Genomic DNA, 22,796 nt, shown 5'->3' with positions numbered 1-22,796 from the left:
TTTAATGTTAAAAATGTTACAACTAGTATATTTATATTTATTACTAAATTTTTTATCATATATTTTTAGTTTTAGTTTGTACCCATTTTTAATTTGTAATTCTTTTTTAACTTGTACCAATTTTCTTTTCTGTTTTAATTTGTACCCATATGTTAATTTCTTTTTGTGCCCATATTTTTTAAAGTTTATTTGTATTTGTACCCATATTTTTTTTTGTATTTGTACTTTTTATTTTGCTAAATGTACCCAAGCTAATTATATGTACCCATTCATGTAAAACTTTTTAATCTTAATATGTACTCATTCTTAAAGATACCAATTTGTTTATGTAAAACGTACCCTTTTTTTTTATATAAAAACTATTCAATTTTTTTCTAATCCATTTTTAAACTTATATGGGTACATTCTTTTTTCTTTGATTTTAAAATGTATCCATGTCAAGTTTAATCGAAGAAATTTACTAATGTTATTAAGTCTAATATCTTTTTTTTTGTTGTGATTTTGAAGAATGTACCCATGTTTTGATACAATAAATTTTTTTGTTAATTTTGATGAATGTACCCATGTTTACACACACACACAATAGTATATTTATATTTTAATATTTTTAATCCCACAAATTAAGGTTTTTTTTATTTAAATTCTCATTTATATAAACAACTAAAATTTCTAATTTTAATTTAAAAAGTATAGTAACATACATAGAAATAAATTATCACATTAATTTCAGGGACCTTAATCAAAAATTAAAAACCAACAAGATTTCAATCAAAGAATATTTATAACTAAGGTCCAAAGTCTCCCATTAATAAATAAACTAGTAGCCATTTAATTAACTCTTTCAAGTGTGCACTTCCTCCTCTTGGATCTAGGCTCTATATATATGAGCACCAAGCCAGGAAGAGCCAATGCATCTAAATCACCAAAACTTACAAGTTATGTCACTGCAATTAGGGTCTCCTCTGTCATGTGTGCTGCTGCTTCTAGTTGGCGTTGCATTGACAAGTAGTAAAGCTGCGATTACGCCCAGTCGTTATGACACTGCTTTCCTCAACAGGAGCAGTTTTCCAGCAGGGTTTATATTTGGCACTGCTTCAGCATCTTACCAGGTCAGTCATTTAACCGATTTTTATGTGAATTCGGAATAAAAGCTACTACATCATATGTCATAGTATAAGTGGAGAAAGAATATACTTTTCAGTATTCCTCTATTTGTATTATGACATGGGTGATGCTATTCACACATCATTTTACCTTTCACACACTCATCTCAACTTTCGGTCGTCAATCGAAAGAATTGAAGAGGATCAAATGACATATTTAAAAAAAGAGTGTGTGGATAGCATCGCCCAGATAATACGTGATGTACCACTTTATTTCCAAGGACACTGAAAAAAACTCTCCAATCCTTCTGCAGAGGCTTAGTAATTAATTAATTAATTACCCTTTAATTTGAGTTTTGGTTAGTTTATCAGACTATTCTTTCAATGTCAGACCAAGCATCATGCATTAGTGTTGACATTAATCAATATTGGTTTGCACTCTTGTACGTGTGTGTGTGTTTTATTTTTCTCTAGTATGAAGGTGCTGCTAGAGAAGATGGTAGAGGACCAAGCATATGGGACACCTACACCCACAAATATCCAGGTGTGTATGTCTAGTCAAATAATTAGCTACATATGCAGATTTAACTTGAAATCATTTCCAAGGAGTATATATTAGTGAATTCATTCTTTTTGTTTTTAATTAACATTTTTTTAATGTTACACAAAAACTAATATTTATAACAGGTTCTAGCATATGTAAAGTCTATATACACGCATGATTCACCTATATTATAGATCAGTGAATTAACAATTGTATCAGTTTTGTCTGTATATTAATCCACGTACTTTCGGTATGAGCGACAAAATCAGCCAATTGAGTGTGGCGTCAAAAAAATAAAAGTTAACGTTCGATAGTTTACTTCACGGGTTCCTTCAGTGGGTTTTTAATTGAAAAGTATGAACTGAATATTTTCCATTTCCTAAACCACGTGACTACAATTTGCATGTGGTGTGATTTACAGATATAAAGGAGAGATTCGAACCAATCGAATCATATTGAGCACAAGGTTTCCAGTTTTCAACCCAAAAATTACAAAATCAAAATTTTATTTTCAAATTCAGAATATTCAGAAGTTTTCGAATTTGGTATTGTCTCATAACTTTTGGTACATAATTCGAAATTTTTACATTTTACCAGTTTTTAGATATTTTTTATTTTTCTTGTACATGCAGTTCAATGTATTCCATGTTGGATATACTTGTATATAAATCTTGATAGTTTGTAGTATATTACTAGTATGTTTATGATTTATGTACGAGACAAAATAGTATCTATTTTTGTGATATACACGTAGAATCAAACACACGCTCAGTTTCAATAAATAAGTTTATAATTAAATATAAAAAATTATGAATATTCCTCAAAAGAAACTATAAATAAAACATATACAAAACTAATAATGAATATGATAAACCCAAATTAATTACAAGATACTTCCCGCCCCGTGGATTTCCCCCTTCTTAAAAAAAAAAAAAAATCCAATTAACTATTGAGTACCAAAATGCAGAATATTTCAATTTGGATCATGCTTGTATCCCCCTGGGAGATTTTACTTGCCCCCGGGCGATTTTATTTGTCCCCACTTTCGATTAATGAATTTTTACTGTCTAAACATCATAACTGGACCTATTTATTCTTTTTATCATTTGAAGATCATATATACGAAAAACCATTCAATTTTTTTATGCATATAAATGACCAATGAACTCTAAATTGAATGATTTTTCATAGATATGATCTTAGATTATAATAAAGAAACTAAACGGTTCCAATTATGATATTCGGATGGTAAAAATTTGTTAGTTGTAAGTTGGGGGACGAGTAAATCCCCCATAAAGGAACACAAGCGTTATCCTTTCAATTTTTTTTTTTTATGGGAATAAAAGTGGAAAATTATTCTGCAAGATCCAGTATTAGTCTATGCATGTATGTGTAGTAATTTTTAATCAAATACTAATTGAGAGTCTGTGTGGTGACAAAAGCGACTGGTCGGGGTACATACATACATATACTTGTATATAGGGATTTACGTGGTCATTATGCTCTAAATTAATACTCAAAATCTTCTATGATGATAATATGCAGAGAAGATCACAGATGGAAGCAATGGAGATGTGGCTAATGATGAATATCACCGTTATAAGGTAGAAATCACATTAACTTTATTCTCCTAGACAATTTGTAGTTGGAAGGGTCCAATTAATAATTATCTTCCAACAACATCATAGGTTAGACTAAATTATGGGGCCTTAAGAAACGGGTCCAATGAATAATTATATTCCAACAACATCATAGGTTAGACTAAATTATGGGGCCTTAAGAACATTGATGATAAAATGTTGTGTTCTTATATATAGGAAGATGTGGGAATTATGAAGAATATGGGGTTGGATGCTTATAGATTCTCTATTTCATGGTCCAGATTGTTACCGAGTAAGTTTATATTTCGCATCCACAGTATAATATAACCAAGAATGCTTACATATATATTACATATAATTTAACGTTTATTTTCTCTTATCATAGATGGAAAGCTAAGTGGGGGCATTAACAAGGAAGGAATCAAATACTACAACAATCTCATCAATGAACTTTTACGCCATGGTGATAAATTTTCATAATGTCATTCATTTTTGCAACTTTCTTTTTAGGAGAAATTAAGTTTTCTTTCCTTAATTTTTAATTTCATTGATTAAAATTTTATTCTTTTTTAATTTTTGATCGAGGTATAATAGTTAAAATAATTTTTATTATTTTAGGAATCCTATTTGGTATTAATCTTTGCATGATTTTAGAAAGGATTTAATAATTTTGTTATTAAATTTCTTAATTAATACTGAAATTTAACATTTTGTCCTTCAATCAAGGAGAAATTGGTTCACATCCCTCAAGTTTTTATTTATGGAACCTTATTCTTTTTTAATTTTATATCAAAGTCTTTTTGTTGGTCATGGTACCCAGAAATGGAATCCTAGAATGACACCTTATATCTCTACAAAGTGTAAAGGCATTCATATTATAAATACTAGAACTACTCGGTTTTTATCAGAAGCTTGTGATTTAGTTTTTTATGCAGAAAAATATTTATATGTCAGCATATTTAAATTTTATAATTGAAAGTTATTTAACCATTCTAAATATTTATATGTCAGCATATTTATGGCTATTTTGTATTATATATTTCTTTTTAATTTGTACCCATTTTTTAATTTACAACCATTTTTTTTAAATATGTACCAATTTCTTTTTAGTTTTAGTTTATACCTGTGTGTGTATATATATATATATATTTTTTTTTTGTGCCCATATTTTTAAAATTTTATTTGTACCCATAATTTATTTGTAATGCACCCATTTTCATTAATGTACCATGTTTTTTTTTTGACAAATGCACCACATTGTTATACAGATGTAAAATGTACCAATTGTTTTACGTAAAATGTTTTCTTAATGTAAATCTTATTCACTTTTTAATTCAAAATGTACTAATATTTAAAATTAAAAATAAAACATTTTTATTTTGATAAAATAAAAAATTTGATCACTTTCACACAATTCAAATTTGAGGAGAAAAATAAGAATCCTATTTGGTATTAATCTTTGCCTGATTTTAGGACGGAGATCGTATTTTTGTTATTAAATTTCTTAATTAATACTGAACTTTAAATTTTCTCCTTCAATCAAGGTATTGAAATTAATAAAGTTTTAGTGTAAGATTTTAGTCAATCAGGAACCAGAACCAAAGGTATTGTTTAAAAAAAAAACGATATTCCATTTATTTGAATAAAGAACATTATTACGGAGCATATTCATGAACAATTTTGCACTCATAAACATAATCTAATCGAAGTTTATGCTTTTACTTGTTACACTCTAGGTGTAAAGCCATTTGTGACACTTTTTCATTTTGATCTTCCTCAAGCTTTAGAAGATGAATACGGCGGTTTCTTAAGCCCTAAAATTGTGTGAGTGAACGACTTTTAACCTCCACAAAATGCAGGGAGCTTAAGGGGAGGGATCCCCATTTTTTTTAAAAAAATGGGGACACGCTCCCCACCGTTAGATTGACTTTAATGAAATTGTGTGGTTGAGATTAAAACACAGGCCATAGAATCTCAACCACAAGATTTCATTTAATTCAAATCCAACGGTGGGGAGCGTGTCCCCATTTTTTTGAAAAAATGGGGATCCCTCCCCTTAAGCAATTCCCCACAAAATGATCTCTTTAATTGAATGCGAACTAATAGGATATATGGGCTTCAAAATCAGAATGCATTTAATTTTAATTTTTCTAGATTGCAGACAACATTTTCGAGACTATGCAAAACTTTGTTACAATGAATTTGGCGACCGCGTAAAACATTGGATCACGTTGAATGAGCCATGGACCTATAGCAACGGTGGTTATGCTAGCGGATTTTTAGCACCAGGACGATGTTCTGCTTGGCAGCAACTAAACTGCACTGGTGGAAATTCGGCTACTGAACCATACTTGGTGGCACACCACCAACTCCTTGCTCATGCAGCTGCTGTAAAAGTATACAAGGATAAATATCAGGTATTATTTTTGGTCAGAATATTGGGTTGTAGTTGAAAACTTCGATCTGACTCACTAATACTAAGTGATAATACACAACAACAACAACAAAGCCTTTTCCCACTAAGTAGGGTCGGCTATAAAGTGATAATACACGATCAAGTAATTTATTAGTGAGATAGACATAGATTGTGGCTTTTACTTGCTCAATCAAACCTGCATGAACATGTACAGGCATCTCAAAAAGGCTTGATATCAATAACACTGGCGTCACTTTGGTTTGTTCCGGTTTCTGATGCAAAGCACCAAAAAAACGCTGCGTTGAGATCTTTGGATTTTATGTTTGGATGGTAAGTATATCGATTAACTCAATTAAATGTTTATTTTCGGATATGTATTATTCACTGGCCAACAAGTTCATGCTTGCAATTTCCATGTTTCTGTAGGTTTATGGAACCATTGACGAGTGGCGACTATCCACACAGCATGCGGTCTCTTGTAGGAAGCCGATTACCAAAGTTTACGAAAGAACAATCCAAGTTGCTAAAGGGGTCATTTGATTTTCTTGGATTAAATTACTATACCGCTTACTATGCAAGTTATGCACCCTCAAACAATTCTGTAAATGCAAGCTATTTAACAGATGCTCGCTCTAATCAATCTCGTGAGTACAAATTAGAAAACTTTCTAGCAATTTAATTCACTTAATTGGAATAATTACACTCTGATAATTAACCATATGCATTGTGCAGCTGAGAAAAATGGAGTCCCCATCGGTCCAAAGGTAACATCAGATTGTTAGCTTGAACTCTTTGTGATTTTAGCATCAAATTTTTCTCAATAAGCTCAATTATCATCAAATGAGTTACAGGCTGCTTCAGATTGGCTATACGTTTATCCAAGAGGAATTCAAGACCTTTTACTCTACACGAAGGAGAAGTATCATGATCCACTCATTTACATTACTGAGAATGGTAATGACTTGTTTAAGCCTAATCGATTGCATAACCAATGTTTCGAATGCATATGGTGAAATACAATGAAGTTCTATAAAACCTATATTTGAAACTACATACACATTGTAGGTGTTGATGAGTTCAATGATCCCAAATTATCACTTATAGAAGCCCTTAATGACACCCAACGAGTTTATTACTACTATCACCACATATATTACCTTCACAGAGCAATCAAGTAAGTTCTTTTTAACTAATTAATATTAAGGTTTACTATACACTTTGTTTCGGTGAAAAAAAAAAAGAAAACTATATTGACGCCTTCAATGCATTTTAATTTTCGCTTCCATTTTATGTAGGGATGGTGTCAATGTGAAGGGATACTTTGCATGGTCGTTATTGGATAATTTTGAATGGAGTTCGGGATACACTGTTCGGTTTGGGATCAATTATGTAGATTACAACGACAACCGAAAAAGGTACCCCAAACTCTCAGCACACTGGTTCAAAAGTTTCCTCAAGAAGTACTGAAGAAATCTGATCGTAGTTATCGTCCATTACATAGATATTCGAAGCTGATCCTTTCTGTATTTCCTTCATTATTATGAAGTTATTTGTCTATGGAACAAAAATAATGGACTTTGAGCAATAAATGTTCATACTATTATAAGACATTTAGTTATTTGGATTTCCCTTAATTATGGTTCGTCTAATACCTTTTCGTCTACAATATTTTACTTAGAACTTGGATCCAGTTAAACCTTGACCGATGGAGATCTTCTTCATCGCATTTTACAGGCTGTACGGCGAGTTTTAAGTTAATTCTATGACAAACATCCTCAAGAGATCCTGTAGCATATATTATTTGGTGCTGCATATGAAGGTTGTAGAAGCATATATATGTAGTATATGTATACACAGAGATGACCTTAAATCTTGTCTTCTTTTTATTTTATTTTATAAAGTTGTTTAAACTGCTGGACAGTTCTAGCTGATAACAAATATCAGATATGCAGAAATGAAAGAAAAAATTGAACAATGATGAACATAAAAGCTGTAGAAAGAGACAGATAAATTAGAATTTGATCTTTGCTTATTTCAATCACGTGTTTACAAACTGACTCAATACATGTTATATATCGAAGACAAGTTTATTAGCTCGTAAGCCACCTAACAGACTCTTTTTAACAACCTTTAACCATCTTAACAGACTTTTGAGATGTGTCTAATGATGTGGCATTAGTCAACTATGTTCAACACCCTCCTCAATCTCAGCTGGGATTCCCAAGCTTGAGATTTTAACAATGTCTAACACAGGAAGGACTGTGAAGACCCTTGGTTAACACATCAGCAGTTTGATCATTTGTTGGAATGTAGATTACTTCCAAATCTCCTTGTTGAACTTTTTCTCCCACAAAGTGATAGTCTGTGACAAAATGCTTGATTCTTGAATGCAAAACTAGATTTTTCATGCAAAACTATAGCAGGCATGTTGACAGTGAATTATTGGTGAATTGGACAGAACAACACACAATTCTTTCACAATGTTTCTAGCCCAAGTTATGTCAGCAGCAGTGTGAGCTAGAGCCTTGTATTCAGCCTCAATACTGTTTTGCTTCCTAGATTGCCATGAAATAAGATTATTTCCTAGAAAAACTACAAACCTATCACTGACCTTCTAGTATTAAGATCAGCAGCCCAATCAGAACCTGAGAATGCAGTAAGATTGGCAAGTATATCTACATAATAAACAATGCCATTATGAAATATTCCTTGAAGGTACATGAAAATTCTTTTGACAGCTCCAAAATGAATTTCGATTGGTGATGTCAAGAACTGACATACTAAATTTACTACAAATACAATATATGGCCTACTAAAGGTCAAATACAGCAATAAACCAACTATGCTCTTATACAAAGTTGGATTTGTCAACAATGTTTCTTCTGAACGAAGCATTTGATTGTGAAGTTTACAAGGTGTTGATGCAGGTTTACATGAATCCATCCATGCCTTGTGAATCAAATCCTTGATATACTTGGATTACAACAACAAAGCTTTTTCCCCATTGAGTGAAGTCGACTGTATGAATCCTAGAACACCATTGCGCTCGGTTTTGTGCCACGTCTTCTGTTAGATCCAAATACTCTAAGTCTTTTCTTAAAGTCTCTTCCAAAGTTTTCATAGGTCTTCCTCTGCCCCTTCAACCTGAACCTCTATCCTGTAATTGCATCTTCTTACCAAAGCATCAGTAGGCCTTCGTTTCACATGTCCAAACTACTGTAACCAATTTTCTCTCATCTTTCCTTCAATTTTGGCTGCTCCTTCTTTACCTCAGATATTCTCATTCCTAATCTTTAACTACTCCTTCTTTAACTCAGATATCCTCATTCCTAATCTTATCATTTCTTGTGTGCCCACACATCCAACGAAGCATTCTTATCTCCTCTACACCCATTTTATGTATGTGTTGATGCTTCACCACCCCAACATTCTGTGCCGTAAATCATTGATGACCTTATTGTCGTCCTATATAAATTTTCCTTAAGCTTCAATGGCACACGACGATCACACAACATGTCGATGCACTCTTCTATTTCATCCATCCAGCTTGAATTTTATGGTTGAGGTCTCCATCCAACTCCCCTCTTTTGCAAGATAGATCCTAGGTAGCAAAAAACGGTCGCTTTTTGGTACTTCCTGATCCTTGATATACTTGGATTGATTAACAAAAATGTTGTCTTTATATGTAATCGATAGGTCTAGGAAATAAGTAAGATTTCCCACGTCCTTTAATTCAAACACTTTAGATAACTCTTGTATCACTTTTTGTACTTTGGATGAATTAGAGCTAGTAAGGACGATATCATCCACATATAAAGGAAGTATGATCATATTTGAACCATCCCTTTTTACAAACAAACTTGTATTTAAGGCTGAAGCATGAAAACCCAAAGCTGCCAAGTAACTGGTAAACTTGGAGTTCCAAGCACTTAGGGCTTGTTTTAAACCATATAATGACTTCATCAAATTTTACATGTGGGTGGGATGAGAAGCATCAATAAAGCCTTGAGGTTGCTTCATATAAAAGCTCTTCTTAAATATCTCCATATAGGAATGCATTTTTGATATCTAACTATCTAAGATCCCAATGATTAATGGCAGCTAAAGCTAACAAAATCCTAATAGTGGTGTGTCTTACAAGAGGACTGAATGTATCTAGATAATCAATGCTATACTCTTGGAAGAGGACTGCATGTATCTAGATAATCAATGCTAATACTCTTGGGAGAACCTTTGAGCCACAAGCCTACCTTTATATCTTGAGATATGTGGGACAATGATTTTCTAGGCCTATGACACGTGGAGAGAATGATCAGAATGCCCGAAGCCCATGGAATGTAGTCCGGTAGGATAGGCTTAGGCCGATTAAAGATATTACTTGTCTACCAATTAAAGGAAACCCTACCAAAAGACAAATTAGGATATCTTAAGAATTAGGCAATATAATCATGATTCTAGGAATATTAGGTATCTTATCCTAGATTTCCTCCCACAGTCTCCCAATTTGATGAAGATTACTTAACCTACAAGAACTCTTAAAATCCTTATAAATACACTAGCTTGGTTATTTATCAATGGACTTCAATCTCGCCTTCTCTGATCTATCTCTCTCTAGGACAATCAATTCATTCTCTACAAGACTACCACAAATATCCACCTACGTTTGCATATTTCCCCCTATGAAACTGCAATATTCATTCTCTTTATCCCCTAATAGAGATCCTCACGCCATCGTGTAGACACGCCAATGGAGAACTCATCTCCCAACACTCCACCATACGCTATTCGTCAAGGATGGCTCACACTATTCTTTCATAAAACTATACCCGTGGTTTAATTCTACTCCTTGGAGATACGCATGCAGTCATTTTCATATTCAACCACACCCCAATCAACCCCATGTTGGAGGAATATTAGAAAGTATGAAAATAACAATATAAATTTAAATAATAATAATAATGACCACAAAGAAATTCACAACATTAATCATGTATAAGATTAATATAAACAAGGCTAGAGAGAAAGAAAAACTGACAAACTAGGAGATTGATGCTTGTACAAATGCAATGTCCTAAAGACAGAATTTCGCCCCTACTCTTGTGCTTATAGTTCAGTAGGTGTCCATCTCCTAGGATTTAACAATCTATAATTCAAAGTCGAAGCACTTCAATCTTCGGACTATGGCAAACTTTATATATTTCGTATTCTAAAGATACGACTCAAAAATTGACAAACGAAGAACAAGAGAAACAGTGTGGGAAAACCCTATTTCTCAAGAGTAAAAATTAACTCTAATTTTCTATATTAATGATAATGGTTTCATGAGTTTATATAGAACTCAAGTACTTCTTGTTAAAGACATGTAACTTTTCATCTATAAGGAATGCACCTAAATAACATAACTTTTCTAAGAAATATGGTTAACACTATTTTTCATTCAATTATTAAAATTATATATTACAATATTGTATATTATAATATATAATTTCCAACAATTCTCCACATGAATGAAAAATGAGGAAGAATTTGAGAGTACAGGCAGACAAGAGATGCATCGGGAGATGTGTCTTTTGGACTTGAACCTACCATGGTGAATACTTATCGGGTTTACTTGGTAATGCAGTGGATGTGGAAGATCTAGAACTATTCACTGCAACAGTAAACTGAGACAATAAGCAACTCACATCACTAATCCTAATATATTACGGTTCATACGGTTGTGTTCATTTTGGTTTTAAACAATTCTTGGATTCATGAGAGGTTTAGAGAATTTAACCATCGCATACTCATAGAAGCGACCCACTTCTACTCTCACATAGGTGACCACTGATTAAGAATAGTATGCTTTATTCCTCTTATTTATAAGATATTACTGTCATTAAGTATAAATATACACCCTAAAACTTCTGCAGACAACACACTTCTTCCACCATAGGAATGAGGTATGTAGTGTATTAACTTCTTTGAATCGTGTCCAACCAGTTTGCCTATTGAACTTAGACCATGAGATCTCCAATCAACAAAGTTAGGTTTCCGCCCAGCTAATTCATTAGTTATGTTGGCTTTAGCCTCATTCTCCTCGATGATCAACTTACTCTCTAATCAAACCTTTAATAATTAGTACCACTTAAGTTGACTATCTTTAACGGTGTACACAATCCATCTTATGAAATTATATTTCATACGAGAATAGTTTATTTACAATGTCAAGTCCTCAACTGTACATGTTGGGACTTTAGTAAGTAACTTGCTAACACTTGGACTTACTCCCCCACATTTAAGGTATTTGTAAGAAGGTCTCTAACCTCTTCATACCTTAAAAATTGTTTATCATAAAATATATTGCTTATTATTTCTTTTATCTTGCAAATTACTCTTTTCAATTTAGACATTCTACTTTGTACTATTCGACAAACCATCACAATATATGAAGTCAATATGCTTCATATCCAGTACACCTCTAATTGAGGATTGATTTCCTTATGTGACTGCATATATTTCCATTTATGTACTTTGACTTCATATTGTAAAAAATTCAATTAGTTAGCATCATTGAATTCATCTAGTACATGTGGATGCTCTGAGCTATGAATAACACAACCCAATGGCTATGTACATTCAGTTTCATATGCATACTTAATAAGCATGACCTTGTCTAATTCAATTGTGCATGCTTACTCAATAAGCCTTTTTTTCAGTGTCTCGTCACATTCCTTTTACGAAAGACCCCCACACTTTAACTTATTGGTTGCCATGACATTTCCCTCTTCTCGGAAATGCACACTTCTTTAGAGCAGCATGAAAGTATGTCCACTTTTATTGAGGTCCACACATTGACTATCCAAACATTGACGTTGTTCCTCATTTAAATAATTTCAAGACTTAATCTTCTCTCAATCATGGCCTCTTTGTATGTCTATCTTCTAAACCAAATTCCAATGCCTCTTCATCAGATGATGCCAAGCGGTGCATCGTCTCAACTACTCCAAAGACACAATTCGGTGAAAGAGGAAAGACATCTTTTGGTAGTAATAATAGGAAATCCTTAAAACATGGCTGCATTCAAATCCAGTGCTAACGATCAAAAGGCATATCATTTTAATCCACTAATATTTCTTTAGGAAATATCGGGCACAACCAAACATCAAATTGCTGTGCATTTGTTTCATGAATATATCTGGGAAAAATCATCGTTCATGCTATCGTCAGTCTCAACCAATTGGTTAGAACAAATACCATGTAATTGATTTCCATTGACACTTATCATGATTTACACCTCTTCATATAGAGCTTTAACTTCGAGATTTCAAAATCTGAAAGAAAACCTATATCCAAATTGCCTCGTACCATTCTTAATTTAATTACGATGGTGGAAGTCGTGATGCCCTTCCAACATTTATCAAAGAGGGTAGCCCTTTCCCTTTATTCATTTTGGGTATGAAAGGATGCCATCTCCAAAGACACGGCAGACGGCAAAACACAACAAGCATATAACTGACAAAATGAAAAATGGTTTTCCAAAAATTTGGAACTTCACTTTACCACAAATAACACCAGTTTGCATACTGATCATTGTAGCAATTCCAATGTTTCTTCAATTCACCACCAGTCCCTTCACTGGCACTTGATCTTTCTCTATTTTGTATACTGAATATACAACAAGCAGCGTGCATAATGATCTAACGCCAGACTCATCAACAAATACTCATTCTTTTGTTGATTTCTCCATAAAGAACACTCTGGCATCATTCCATATGAGAAATTCAAATTTTAGTATCGTGGGAATTGGTCAAAAACATCGTACCCTTTCCCTATCAAATGCAGATATATTTTTTATTTTATTTATTAATCTCATACGCATGGCAGATTCATTTTATATTGACAATAACCAGGACCAAGAGATATACATATACTCATGTATGCCATAACATACATATGCAAACAATGAAAACACACAAATAACTGTCATGAAAAGCAACATACATCTTCCAATATATATAAATCAGAAGTTCAAAAACGTATGATGCAGCTAACACTAGTATGACAACATACATATATTATTCTACTAATATACATCAATATGCATATAAAACTCAGCCCCACAAATCTTTCAAAGAAAGATCAGAGTTTCTTCTTCTTAGTGTTTAGAGCTACATTCAATGTTATTGATCTTAACTTCTATTACTCAGACTCATATTCTCTAAGAATGCAAGAGAAAAAATTTATGTCTTTATATTGTTGGAGCAATATTAGGAAATATAAAAATAACAAAAGAATTTCAACAATAATAATCATCAAGAATTCACAACATCAATTATGTAAGAGATTAATATAAACAATTAGAGAGAAAGTTAGAAAATTGACAAATGTGGAGATTGAGGCTTGTATAAATGGAATGTCCTAAAGACAGAATTTCACCCCTACTTTTTTTATTGTAGTTCAGTAGACGTCTATCTACCAGAATTTAACAATCTATAATCCGAAGTCGAAACAGTTCAATCTTCATATTGCAACGAACTTTATATTCCGTACTCTCAAGACACGACTCGGAATTTGACAAACGAAGAACAAGAGAAACAAAGTGGGGAAACCTAGTTCTCAAGAGAAACAATTTAACTCTAATTTTCTATATTAATGATAATGGTTTCATGAGTTTATATAGAACTCAAGTACTTCTTATTAAAGAGATGTAACTTTTCATCTGTAAGTATACATCATTTGACAAGGGAATGCACCTAAATAACATAACTTTTCTAAGAAATATGGTTAACACTATTTATAATTCAATTATTAAAATTATATATTACAATATCTAATTGCTAACACCCCATTCTCCCTTCATCGAAGTTCATGGACTAGTTTGACTGGATTTAGTCTCCACTCATGGATGTGCACGAAATTGGTTCCAACAAATAGTGCTTTCATTGAAAGTGATTTCATATTCCCCTGTCCAAATCCCTCATCGACATGGAAATCTACTTTTGGCGAAAAATAATAAAATGAAGGAATTTTGGAATAATTTCAATTGGAGTGGATTGATGAGTCTTTCAAGATAATAATATCAAAATTCCATAATTTAATTAAAAACCGTTTGACTGTGGTGAAGAAAAGAAGGTCCAGCGCGCAGCTTTCCAAGATTGACATTTCTAGACGTTTTCAGTATTTTGAAGACCAGGATGGCATATTTCAAGGAATGCTCCTTCTGGGGATATGTTAAGGACATCTTAAGCATTAAAAGAAAATCTTTCAGGGCCAGTTCATAGTTGATTTGATAGTAAAAGTTTTATCCACGAGCAAAAACAAAAACAAGGACAACAGTCACAATTAATTTATGATTGACTGAAGAATCATGAGCCCTAACTCCATACGATGTGAAGAAGAGTTTTGTCAAAAGACTGGATTTTCTGAGAAAAGCACAAAAAAGGAGGATTTCTGATACCTTTATTTATTTTATTCTAATATCTTGTTACTTCGAAATGTTTAAATCACCTAACCGGGCAAGTTCTTTCTCACGCTAAGCTGATAAACTTCTAGCTTCCACACCATGCCTCACTTAGGTAAGCCATTATTTGCCTAATCACACTATCTTCGAGATATTGATCTAACCGAGATATTTTCAAGACATGCTAATTCTTTCGAGGAATCCCAAAACTTGGTACGCAAACAAACCAGGATAAGCAAAAGTGTATCCACCAAAGCCCAATTCTATCTCAACCTAAAGTTCCCCCAATACTAGGACAACCTGGCTAAGCTTTCACTAAGTCACTGTCGAAGTCTACTTCCAGAAGCTTGTTCAATGAATTGTATGAGTAAACTTTTTGAGTTATAACATTTTTAGTTCTCTTTGGAATTATGTCAAACTGTTTGGACCTAAAGTACAACATCAGCCCGAGTAATTAAGACCGTTGAGTGAGCATAGCTTCACACCGTTAGATATCAAGAAGATACTTTTGTTATTGTTAAAGGATAAGATTATGATTTTTCATCATAATATTATTTTTTAATGATAAATTACCTTGATATTTTCTTGTACAAGATAAATGGGGATATGCTTTAAGGCACATTATCAAATAATGAAGCATGCAGGATGGGATTGGATTTCTTGAAATTGTTATTATCCAATTCAAGTTTGGTGATAATGATGATGATTAAATGTTATCATGCACGTGTCTTGGTACTGATCAGGATTGTCAAAGATGATTGAATAATGGTGAGATAATGATTACACTTAGTGAGTTGCAACGGATTGCATGAGTGCATTTGGACAATAAAATGGAGAAGGGAGTCTCCTGGTTGAAGTAAGAAGCATGGCTTATGCATTATCAACTGGTCATTCATTAGGTCAGCGTAAAAATATGCGGCTATCAAGAAAAGTCGTGTTATCTACTCATGCTCATCAGATTCTTCATCACTATAAATATAAACCGCTGTGCAATGAACAAAGCATCTCCAATTCAACATAGAAACTGCCCTGCGCAAACTCTCGCTCTACACGAAACCTCTTAATAACCTTGAGATTTTTATTTTCTTTTTCCGCCAACTCATCTTCAGTTTGGATAAATAACATTGAAGTCATAGAATCAGCCGATCGAGGAGCACCTTCGGTTTGGATAAACAGCACTGCTTCGAGGCCGACTGGTTACCTATCCAAGTCTCGATCAATAAGGATTTTCGCGTCCTTATTCGTAGAGGTCATCTCATCAGCCTTCTTGGTGAAGTGAGGTTTTACCAAGTTTTTACATTCAGTACATTGAAAGCCGAATATGATATTTGAACTTCGCAGAATTAGCCACTACAAAAAAACATGGTCATTTGCAACCAACTTTTTATGAGGGCCTACAAATACTCTTGGAAAAACCATTATTTTAGACCAAAATTTAGGTTCCCTCGGAAATATGTCGACAAGAGATTTACTATTTTTAACATGCAAAATGCCCTTAGAAAAGGATTGCATCGCCGTCGAAAATAGCTATTTTTGGAGGGAAATTTTGGTGCCACATTTATTTATGATGAAATATGTATTCGTTGGTAATAGTTATATTTTTTCCAATGCTGTGTTTTAATTGTCAAAAGTAATTATTTATTTCCGAGGGCAACAAGTGGTCGTCGGTAGTAATTTCTCTATTTTCGAGGATGATTTGTTGTTGTCAGAAGTGATTGTGTATTTTCGAGAGGAACTAGAGGCCGTGAAAAATAACTATCTATTTTTTAGGGCAACCAAGGGCTCTCAGAAATGGATATTTATTTATGAGGGCATATAGTTGTCGTAAAAAAAGATCATTGACCAATGTAAATATTATATTATGTGGTATTCACTAGTGTAAATATTTTAAATTGAAAATCGAATTAGTTCATTGTATTCTTATAAGGTCGAGGAGTGTAGCTGTAAAAAAAAAAATCATAAAAATCAGAGTTAAAATAACCGTTAAATCATGATTTTTCGTTTGTAACTGTCAATTTTTTTTTGTCTTGTTACCTAATCTCTGAATGTTTGTTTTTTTTTTTTTTTTTTTTTTGCGATTTTTTTACGCATGCAATCTCAGATTATATACAAACAAGTTTGGCGGTTGGATTGTTGAACTAGTTTCATAGAATGCATATCCGTCAAAATGATGGATGCAACAAATACTTAAGAGTTTATTTTATACTTCCATTAAGTATAACATAAGATTTGTGGTATCCACTAGTGTAAACATTTTAAATCAAAGATTGAATTCATTCATTGTATTCTTAAAGGGTCGAGGAGTGTAGTTGTAAAAAATCATCAAAATTGGAGCTAAAATAACCGTTGAATCGTGATTTTTCGTGTATAACCGTCGAAATTTGTTGTCTCGTACCTAATATCTGAATGTTTGTTTTTTTTCGATTTTTGATGTTATATACAAACATGTTTGACAGTTGAATCGTTGAAACTAATTGTGCAGAATATGTTTCTCGTCAAAACAATAGATTCAACAAACACTTTCATACTTCCATTAAGTATAACATAAGACTTGTGGTATCCACGAGTGTAAACATATTAAATTGAAGATCGAATTTATTCATATTCTTATAGGGTCGAGGAGTGTAGCTATAAAATATCATCAAAATTAGAACTTAAGTAACCATTAAATCGTGATTTTTAGTTTATAATCGTCGAAAAATTTCGTTCCGTTACCTAATCTTTGAATGTTTGTTTTTTACGATTTTTGCCGTATGCGATCTCGGATTATATATAAACAAGTTTGGCGGTTGGATCGTTGAAACTAATTGCGTAGAATGCGTATCTCATCAAAACAGTAGATTTAACAAACACTTAAGAGTTTATTTTATACTTCCATTAAGTATAACCTAAGATTTTAGGGTATCTACTAGTGTAAATATTTTAAATTGAAAATCACATTTGGTCATTGTATTTTTAAAGGGTCGAGAGTGTAGCAGTACAAATCATCAAAATCGGAGCTAAAATAACCGTTAAATCGTAATTTTTCGTTTATAACCGTAGAATTTTTTTGTCCCATTACCTAATCTCTGAATATTTATTTTTTTTTTGTGAATTTTTACATATGTGATCTTGGAATATATACAAAAAAGTTTGACAGTTAGATCGTTAAACTAGTCTAGTAGAATACGTATTTTGTCAAAACGATAGATTCAAATAAAATCATATATTTTGAAAAAAAGAAAATAGAATCATACATAAATTAAAAATAAATCGGAGGCAGCGGGAGACAAAAATTATGGACGGCTGCCAAAATTTCGGCATGGTGCCCAAAAACTCAACTCTCTATTTCCAAAGACAGCGTTTAGCGCCGTTTAGCTTTCTCTTCTCCTCCTCATTTCTCTCTCGCAGCTTATCTGCCTCTCCTATTCACTCTAGCCTCCATCCTTTATTTCATTCTCAAAATCTCAGATCCCTCTCCTTTTATCTCTATTTCTACCTTCATCCAAAAAAAAATTCACACGCTTCCACTTCTGCAAACCCGAGCCCAGTTCCACCTTTTTGATCTCAGTGCATAAATCTTCAATTCTACGACACCCACAAGGGACTTCGATAAGAGATGAAGTTCGAGAAAAATGATGAACTGAGCATCTCAGAGAGCAGCGGAAATCTCGTGGTCAGCTGATCTAAAAAAGAAAGGTATAATCATGTCTCTCGTTACTCACTTTGATGCATGCGTTTGCTGAATCTCTGCATGCTGTGAATCTGTGAACATAGTATACAAAATGCTTGGGGGTAGTATGGTCTCTGTGTTTTTTCTGATCTCTGTGTTTTATGTTTTCTGCATTTTCTTCTTTTAGGATATTCAGCAAATAGGTAATGGGCATTGGATATTGGTCTTTGTTCTTGTTGTTTCTGTTATCTTTTTTTGTGTTTATGGGTTGATCGTGTGAGGCCAGAAGATTGAATTGTTAGGTTCTGCTCAAGAAGAAGAGGAAGAGGATGAGATTGAATTGCTGTCGGAAGATTGCAAAATTTGATTAATTTTTGTTTCGATTATTGGAGATTCACTAAATAGAAACCAGTGGGAATCCAGGATTTTTTTTTTAAACTTAAAAGTCAAAATTTATTTTCTATGTTGGAAGGTTTATTCACATAATATTTCAGGATCTTCGTCTTTTTAAATATGAAGGAGTGAATGAAGGAGCTATGTGAAGGAGTGATGAAGGAGCTACATACACGTATGTACAAAAGAGAAGATGCTTTTATCTGCACATCTTTGGAAGAATTCAAGTTTGCATTTTCGGAGTTTTAGGATAGTGATATGTGTTAATATGTTCAAACACATATCTTAGGTTTGTAATGGATGTATTGGTTTTACCACATTGATCTTATATATGTTTGTTTTATTAGTGATAATATATACAAAATATTCTTTGAACAATGCTCAGTGAAATTTTTACCAGAAAGCATATATTTCTTACATCAATTCCCATTGAAATGTTTTACTTTATTTTTTCCGATGAGGTGTTTTAACGATAACCCTATATTGTCTAAAATAATTTTTTGCGATAGACTAAAGTAGTAGTTTACGGCCAGAAATACAAATTTCGATAAACATCATTGGTTGAAATGTAGTTTTCTCTAGAAAAGTTATTGGTTGGAAATACTATTTGCTGACGAAGTAACACCATTGCAAATATATAATTCCAACGACTCTTGATCCTCACAAATATGTTTTTGTGCGTATTTTCAACAATTCTTAGTTGTTGGTAATAATAATTGTGATGACTATGTGCTCTTGTAAATAACATTTTTCTATTGGAAAAACATTTTTCAACACAATGTTTTGGTTATGAGAAAATCATCGCAAAAAACAGATGTTAACACTTAGAAAGTATATTCAACGATCATTTAAGTATTTGCGACCACAATTTCATGTCGAAAATAAAATAAGTTTTCCATTTTGAACATTCATTTCTGACATAAATATAACTATTAACAAGAAGTCATGTGTGTTGAAAATGATTTAATTCCGACGGCTAGTCGGAACAAAAGTATTTCCAATGGGACAATTTCCGACGCCCAACGAAGGCTTTTTACCGTCCGAAATAAGTATTTACAATGGCAAAATGCATTTTCGACGGTATTTGACCCTCACTAATGACACTTTGTTTTGTAGTGAAGAGCCTTGTCTTTAGGCTCTAGAACCCGAAGGCCAAGACGTGTTCCTTCCTCAGCTGCAGTGGCAAGATCAAGAAGTCAGCAGCGTGCTTAACGCAACGTCAACACATTTTACTCCATGGCTGAGCTCAGCTGACGAGTTGGCATGCCCCACACACAACCGAAGGATGTAGTTAGCTTATTAATTACTCGGTCTACGTGCCACGTAGGCTTGGTAGTTTTTAGGGTCAACACAAACTCAAATGGAGTATACCAAAGTATATTCACTTGATCTTAATGTACTCTTTTTCTCTACAATTATGAGCATTTTTTCCTTGGAGTTTTTGTTATCTGACTAGATTTTAACGATGCATTGGTCGTACCTTTGTATATGTCCCGTAGGCATTTAAATTGGCTTTGCATCCAAGTCATTATTTTCCTTAGATGATGGGTTTTTGTCCAATATTGGGCTTCTATTTAGTCGCGTTTTGTTAGACTTATTTCCATATGCAAGTTTCATATTTGAGACTAGCGTGTTCCCAGATCTGTGCCAACGAGTCAACTTCCTCAACTTTGCCAAACCTGATGTTACATTTACTTGGGAATTTACACACTTAAGGGAGAGCGTTATAAATATTATCTAATTACAATTGTGTAAATCCTAGATAAATTTGGTTTCTAGGTTATCCATTATTCTAGCGATTCTCTCACTATAAGATTGTACTTACTTGGAGGACAAGTTATTCCTCTCATCTTAGTCTACTATAAATAAAGACACTAATATAGGGAGAATCACAACAATCCCTAAGCATTCTACAATTTCTCCTCTCTTTACATTGCCCCACCCTCTCTTTACATCGAGAAAAACTTGTGTGGGGGCTCAGCTCGCCACTAGATCTTTCTAGTGGCACTACATTCCCCTCAAAACATGTCACATGACAAGTTATAAATATAATTATTTATTATTCTTTTATATTTAAAATTCTCATAATTATTTGTTCTACTAATTAATAAACACCATAAAATTCATTTAATGATCCATCTTTTTCCTCTCATTCTCCCTTTTTCTTCTTAAATTTTCTATGATGTATGTAGTTTTCTTCCCTACTCTTTGTTTTTTCTTTCTTTATAAGAATATGGGAAAAAAAAATTAAGCCATCTTCTCTAGTTAGCAACCGGAAGAATAAGAGACAAGATACATGGGTTAATTTTTGTGAGAATAGTTTTGTTGTTAGTCATGGTATATTCATCCACAAGGAATTGGATCCTCTTCGAGGCAATGCCTCGGGATCCTTCTGACCGGACAACACAGGTCATTGGATTTTGATTCAATGGCTATAAACATGAGGGTCATTCTAAAAGTTATAATAATTGTAGCCGTTTGATCAAAATCCAACAGTCCGTGTTGTCCGGTCAGGAGGATCCCAACGCATTGCCTTGGAGAGAATCCAATTCCCATCCACAATTCATATTAAACAAAATGAAAGCAAAATATCCTCACCTGATCCCAAAACACACTGCCTGAAATTTTTAGACCCAGACCAACCTACCCCCAAACAACCATCGTCTGCACCTTAGTGTTTTAAAATTCAAACTTATGGGCTACCCTAACTTTCAGCATGTAAAAAATTCTTCAAAATATGTGGGCAAAGAGGTTCATAAACTCAAAGAAACTTATGGGCTACCCTAAATCTCTCTCTTCCTCCAAATCAATACAACCATTGCCCGTTGAGAAAGACATCCTCGCCCGGGGGTTTAACCCTCCCCACTCCCCAAAACCCAAATCGATGACTTGGCTTCACACAATCCTTCCACTTTGCCGCCTTGAGACGTGTTGCCCTGTCATCCGGGCAGGCCCGTCATCCGGGCAGCCCCAAACCAAGGTCTAAAATATTGATGATATCAGAAATATCGGTAGTCCAAAAACACGGAAATTTCGATGAAAATATCGGGATATTATCGATATCAATAAAAATTGAATAAAAACCACCGAAATTGTAAGAAAAACTTGGAATTTTTTATTGAAACTTTGCAGGATATTTATTTAGTCAATTATCTATTAGTTTATCACAAAAAATTGGAAGGAAATGCATTGCATGATGGATTTAACTGATTTAAGTTGATTATATAGCGAGGTGACAAACATTGTGAGTGTAGAAAATATGTAGTAATTAATGAAAGAAGTTTAAACACACCATAATCATTTATATGTAATGAATTAGTATAATATTTTACACTTTATACATTGCATGGTAAGATACATAAGTGACTTAGTACCACATAGAGTTCCTATAAGGTTCAAAATTTTCACTATCTTCATCATCTCTATGTGTAGAGTAAGTGTATTGTGAAGAGTAGTCATCAAATGATAAATCCCCAAAATAGTTTTGCATGTAATTGTACATGCCACCCATATGGATCCGAGATTGGTTGACGTTATCCATAAGCAAAATCATTTGAAGATTGAGTCTCGGATTCTTTCCAAGAGTCGCTTGATTCCATCCCAACAGGAATGAGATATGAAGGGTAGGGAAATGGTTGGTTATGA

General features: G+C 33.2%; 1 protein-coding gene and 1 long non-coding RNA gene across 4 annotated transcripts; both read left to right on the top strand.

Annotated features, from left to right (window-relative positions):
- The first annotated feature begins 869 nt into the window (after positions 1 to 869).
- LOC103444435 (beta-glucosidase 12-like) lies at positions 870 to 7,298 on the top strand. 3 transcript variants are annotated; one of them, XM_029108502.2, is made up of 13 exons: positions 871 to 1,109; positions 1,578 to 1,647; positions 3,193 to 3,251; positions 3,465 to 3,540; positions 3,634 to 3,711; positions 5,030 to 5,072; positions 5,410 to 5,665; positions 5,879 to 5,994; positions 6,091 to 6,308; positions 6,397 to 6,428; positions 6,516 to 6,618; positions 6,730 to 6,838; positions 6,960 to 7,298. In XM_029108502.2, exons 1-13 carry the CDS (start codon positions 909 to 911, stop codon positions 7,129 to 7,131), a joined length of 1,533 nt encoding a protein of 510 aa, XP_028964335.1. In that variant the 5' UTR covers positions 871 to 908; the 3' UTR covers positions 7,132 to 7,298. The 3 variants fall into 3 exon arrangements, with proteins under 3 accessions (XP_008381585.2, XP_028964335.1, XP_028964334.1); XM_029108501.2 differs by having other exon boundaries at positions 873 to 1,109; positions 4,985 to 5,072; XM_008383363.3 differs by lacking the exon at positions 5,030 to 5,072 and having other exon boundaries at positions 870 to 1,109; positions 5,403 to 5,665.
- An 11,171-nt stretch (positions 7,299 to 18,469) lies between these two features.
- LOC139188239 (uncharacterized) lies at positions 18,470 to 19,529 on the top strand. Its single transcript, XR_011571548.1, has 2 exons — positions 18,470 to 18,784; positions 19,253 to 19,529. It is a non-coding gene; the product is annotated as an uncharacterized lncRNA (long non-coding RNA).
- Positions 19,530 to 22,796: the final 3,267 nt, after the last annotated feature.

This window comes from Malus domestica, chromosome 09, assembly GCF_042453785.1.
Source record: "Malus domestica chromosome 09, GDT2T_hap1".
NCBI classification, from domain to species: Eukaryota; Viridiplantae; Streptophyta; class Magnoliopsida; order Rosales; family Rosaceae; genus Malus; species Malus domestica.
Note: the sequence above shows the minus strand (reverse complement) of the source record. Positions and strands in the feature narration are given on the sequence as shown.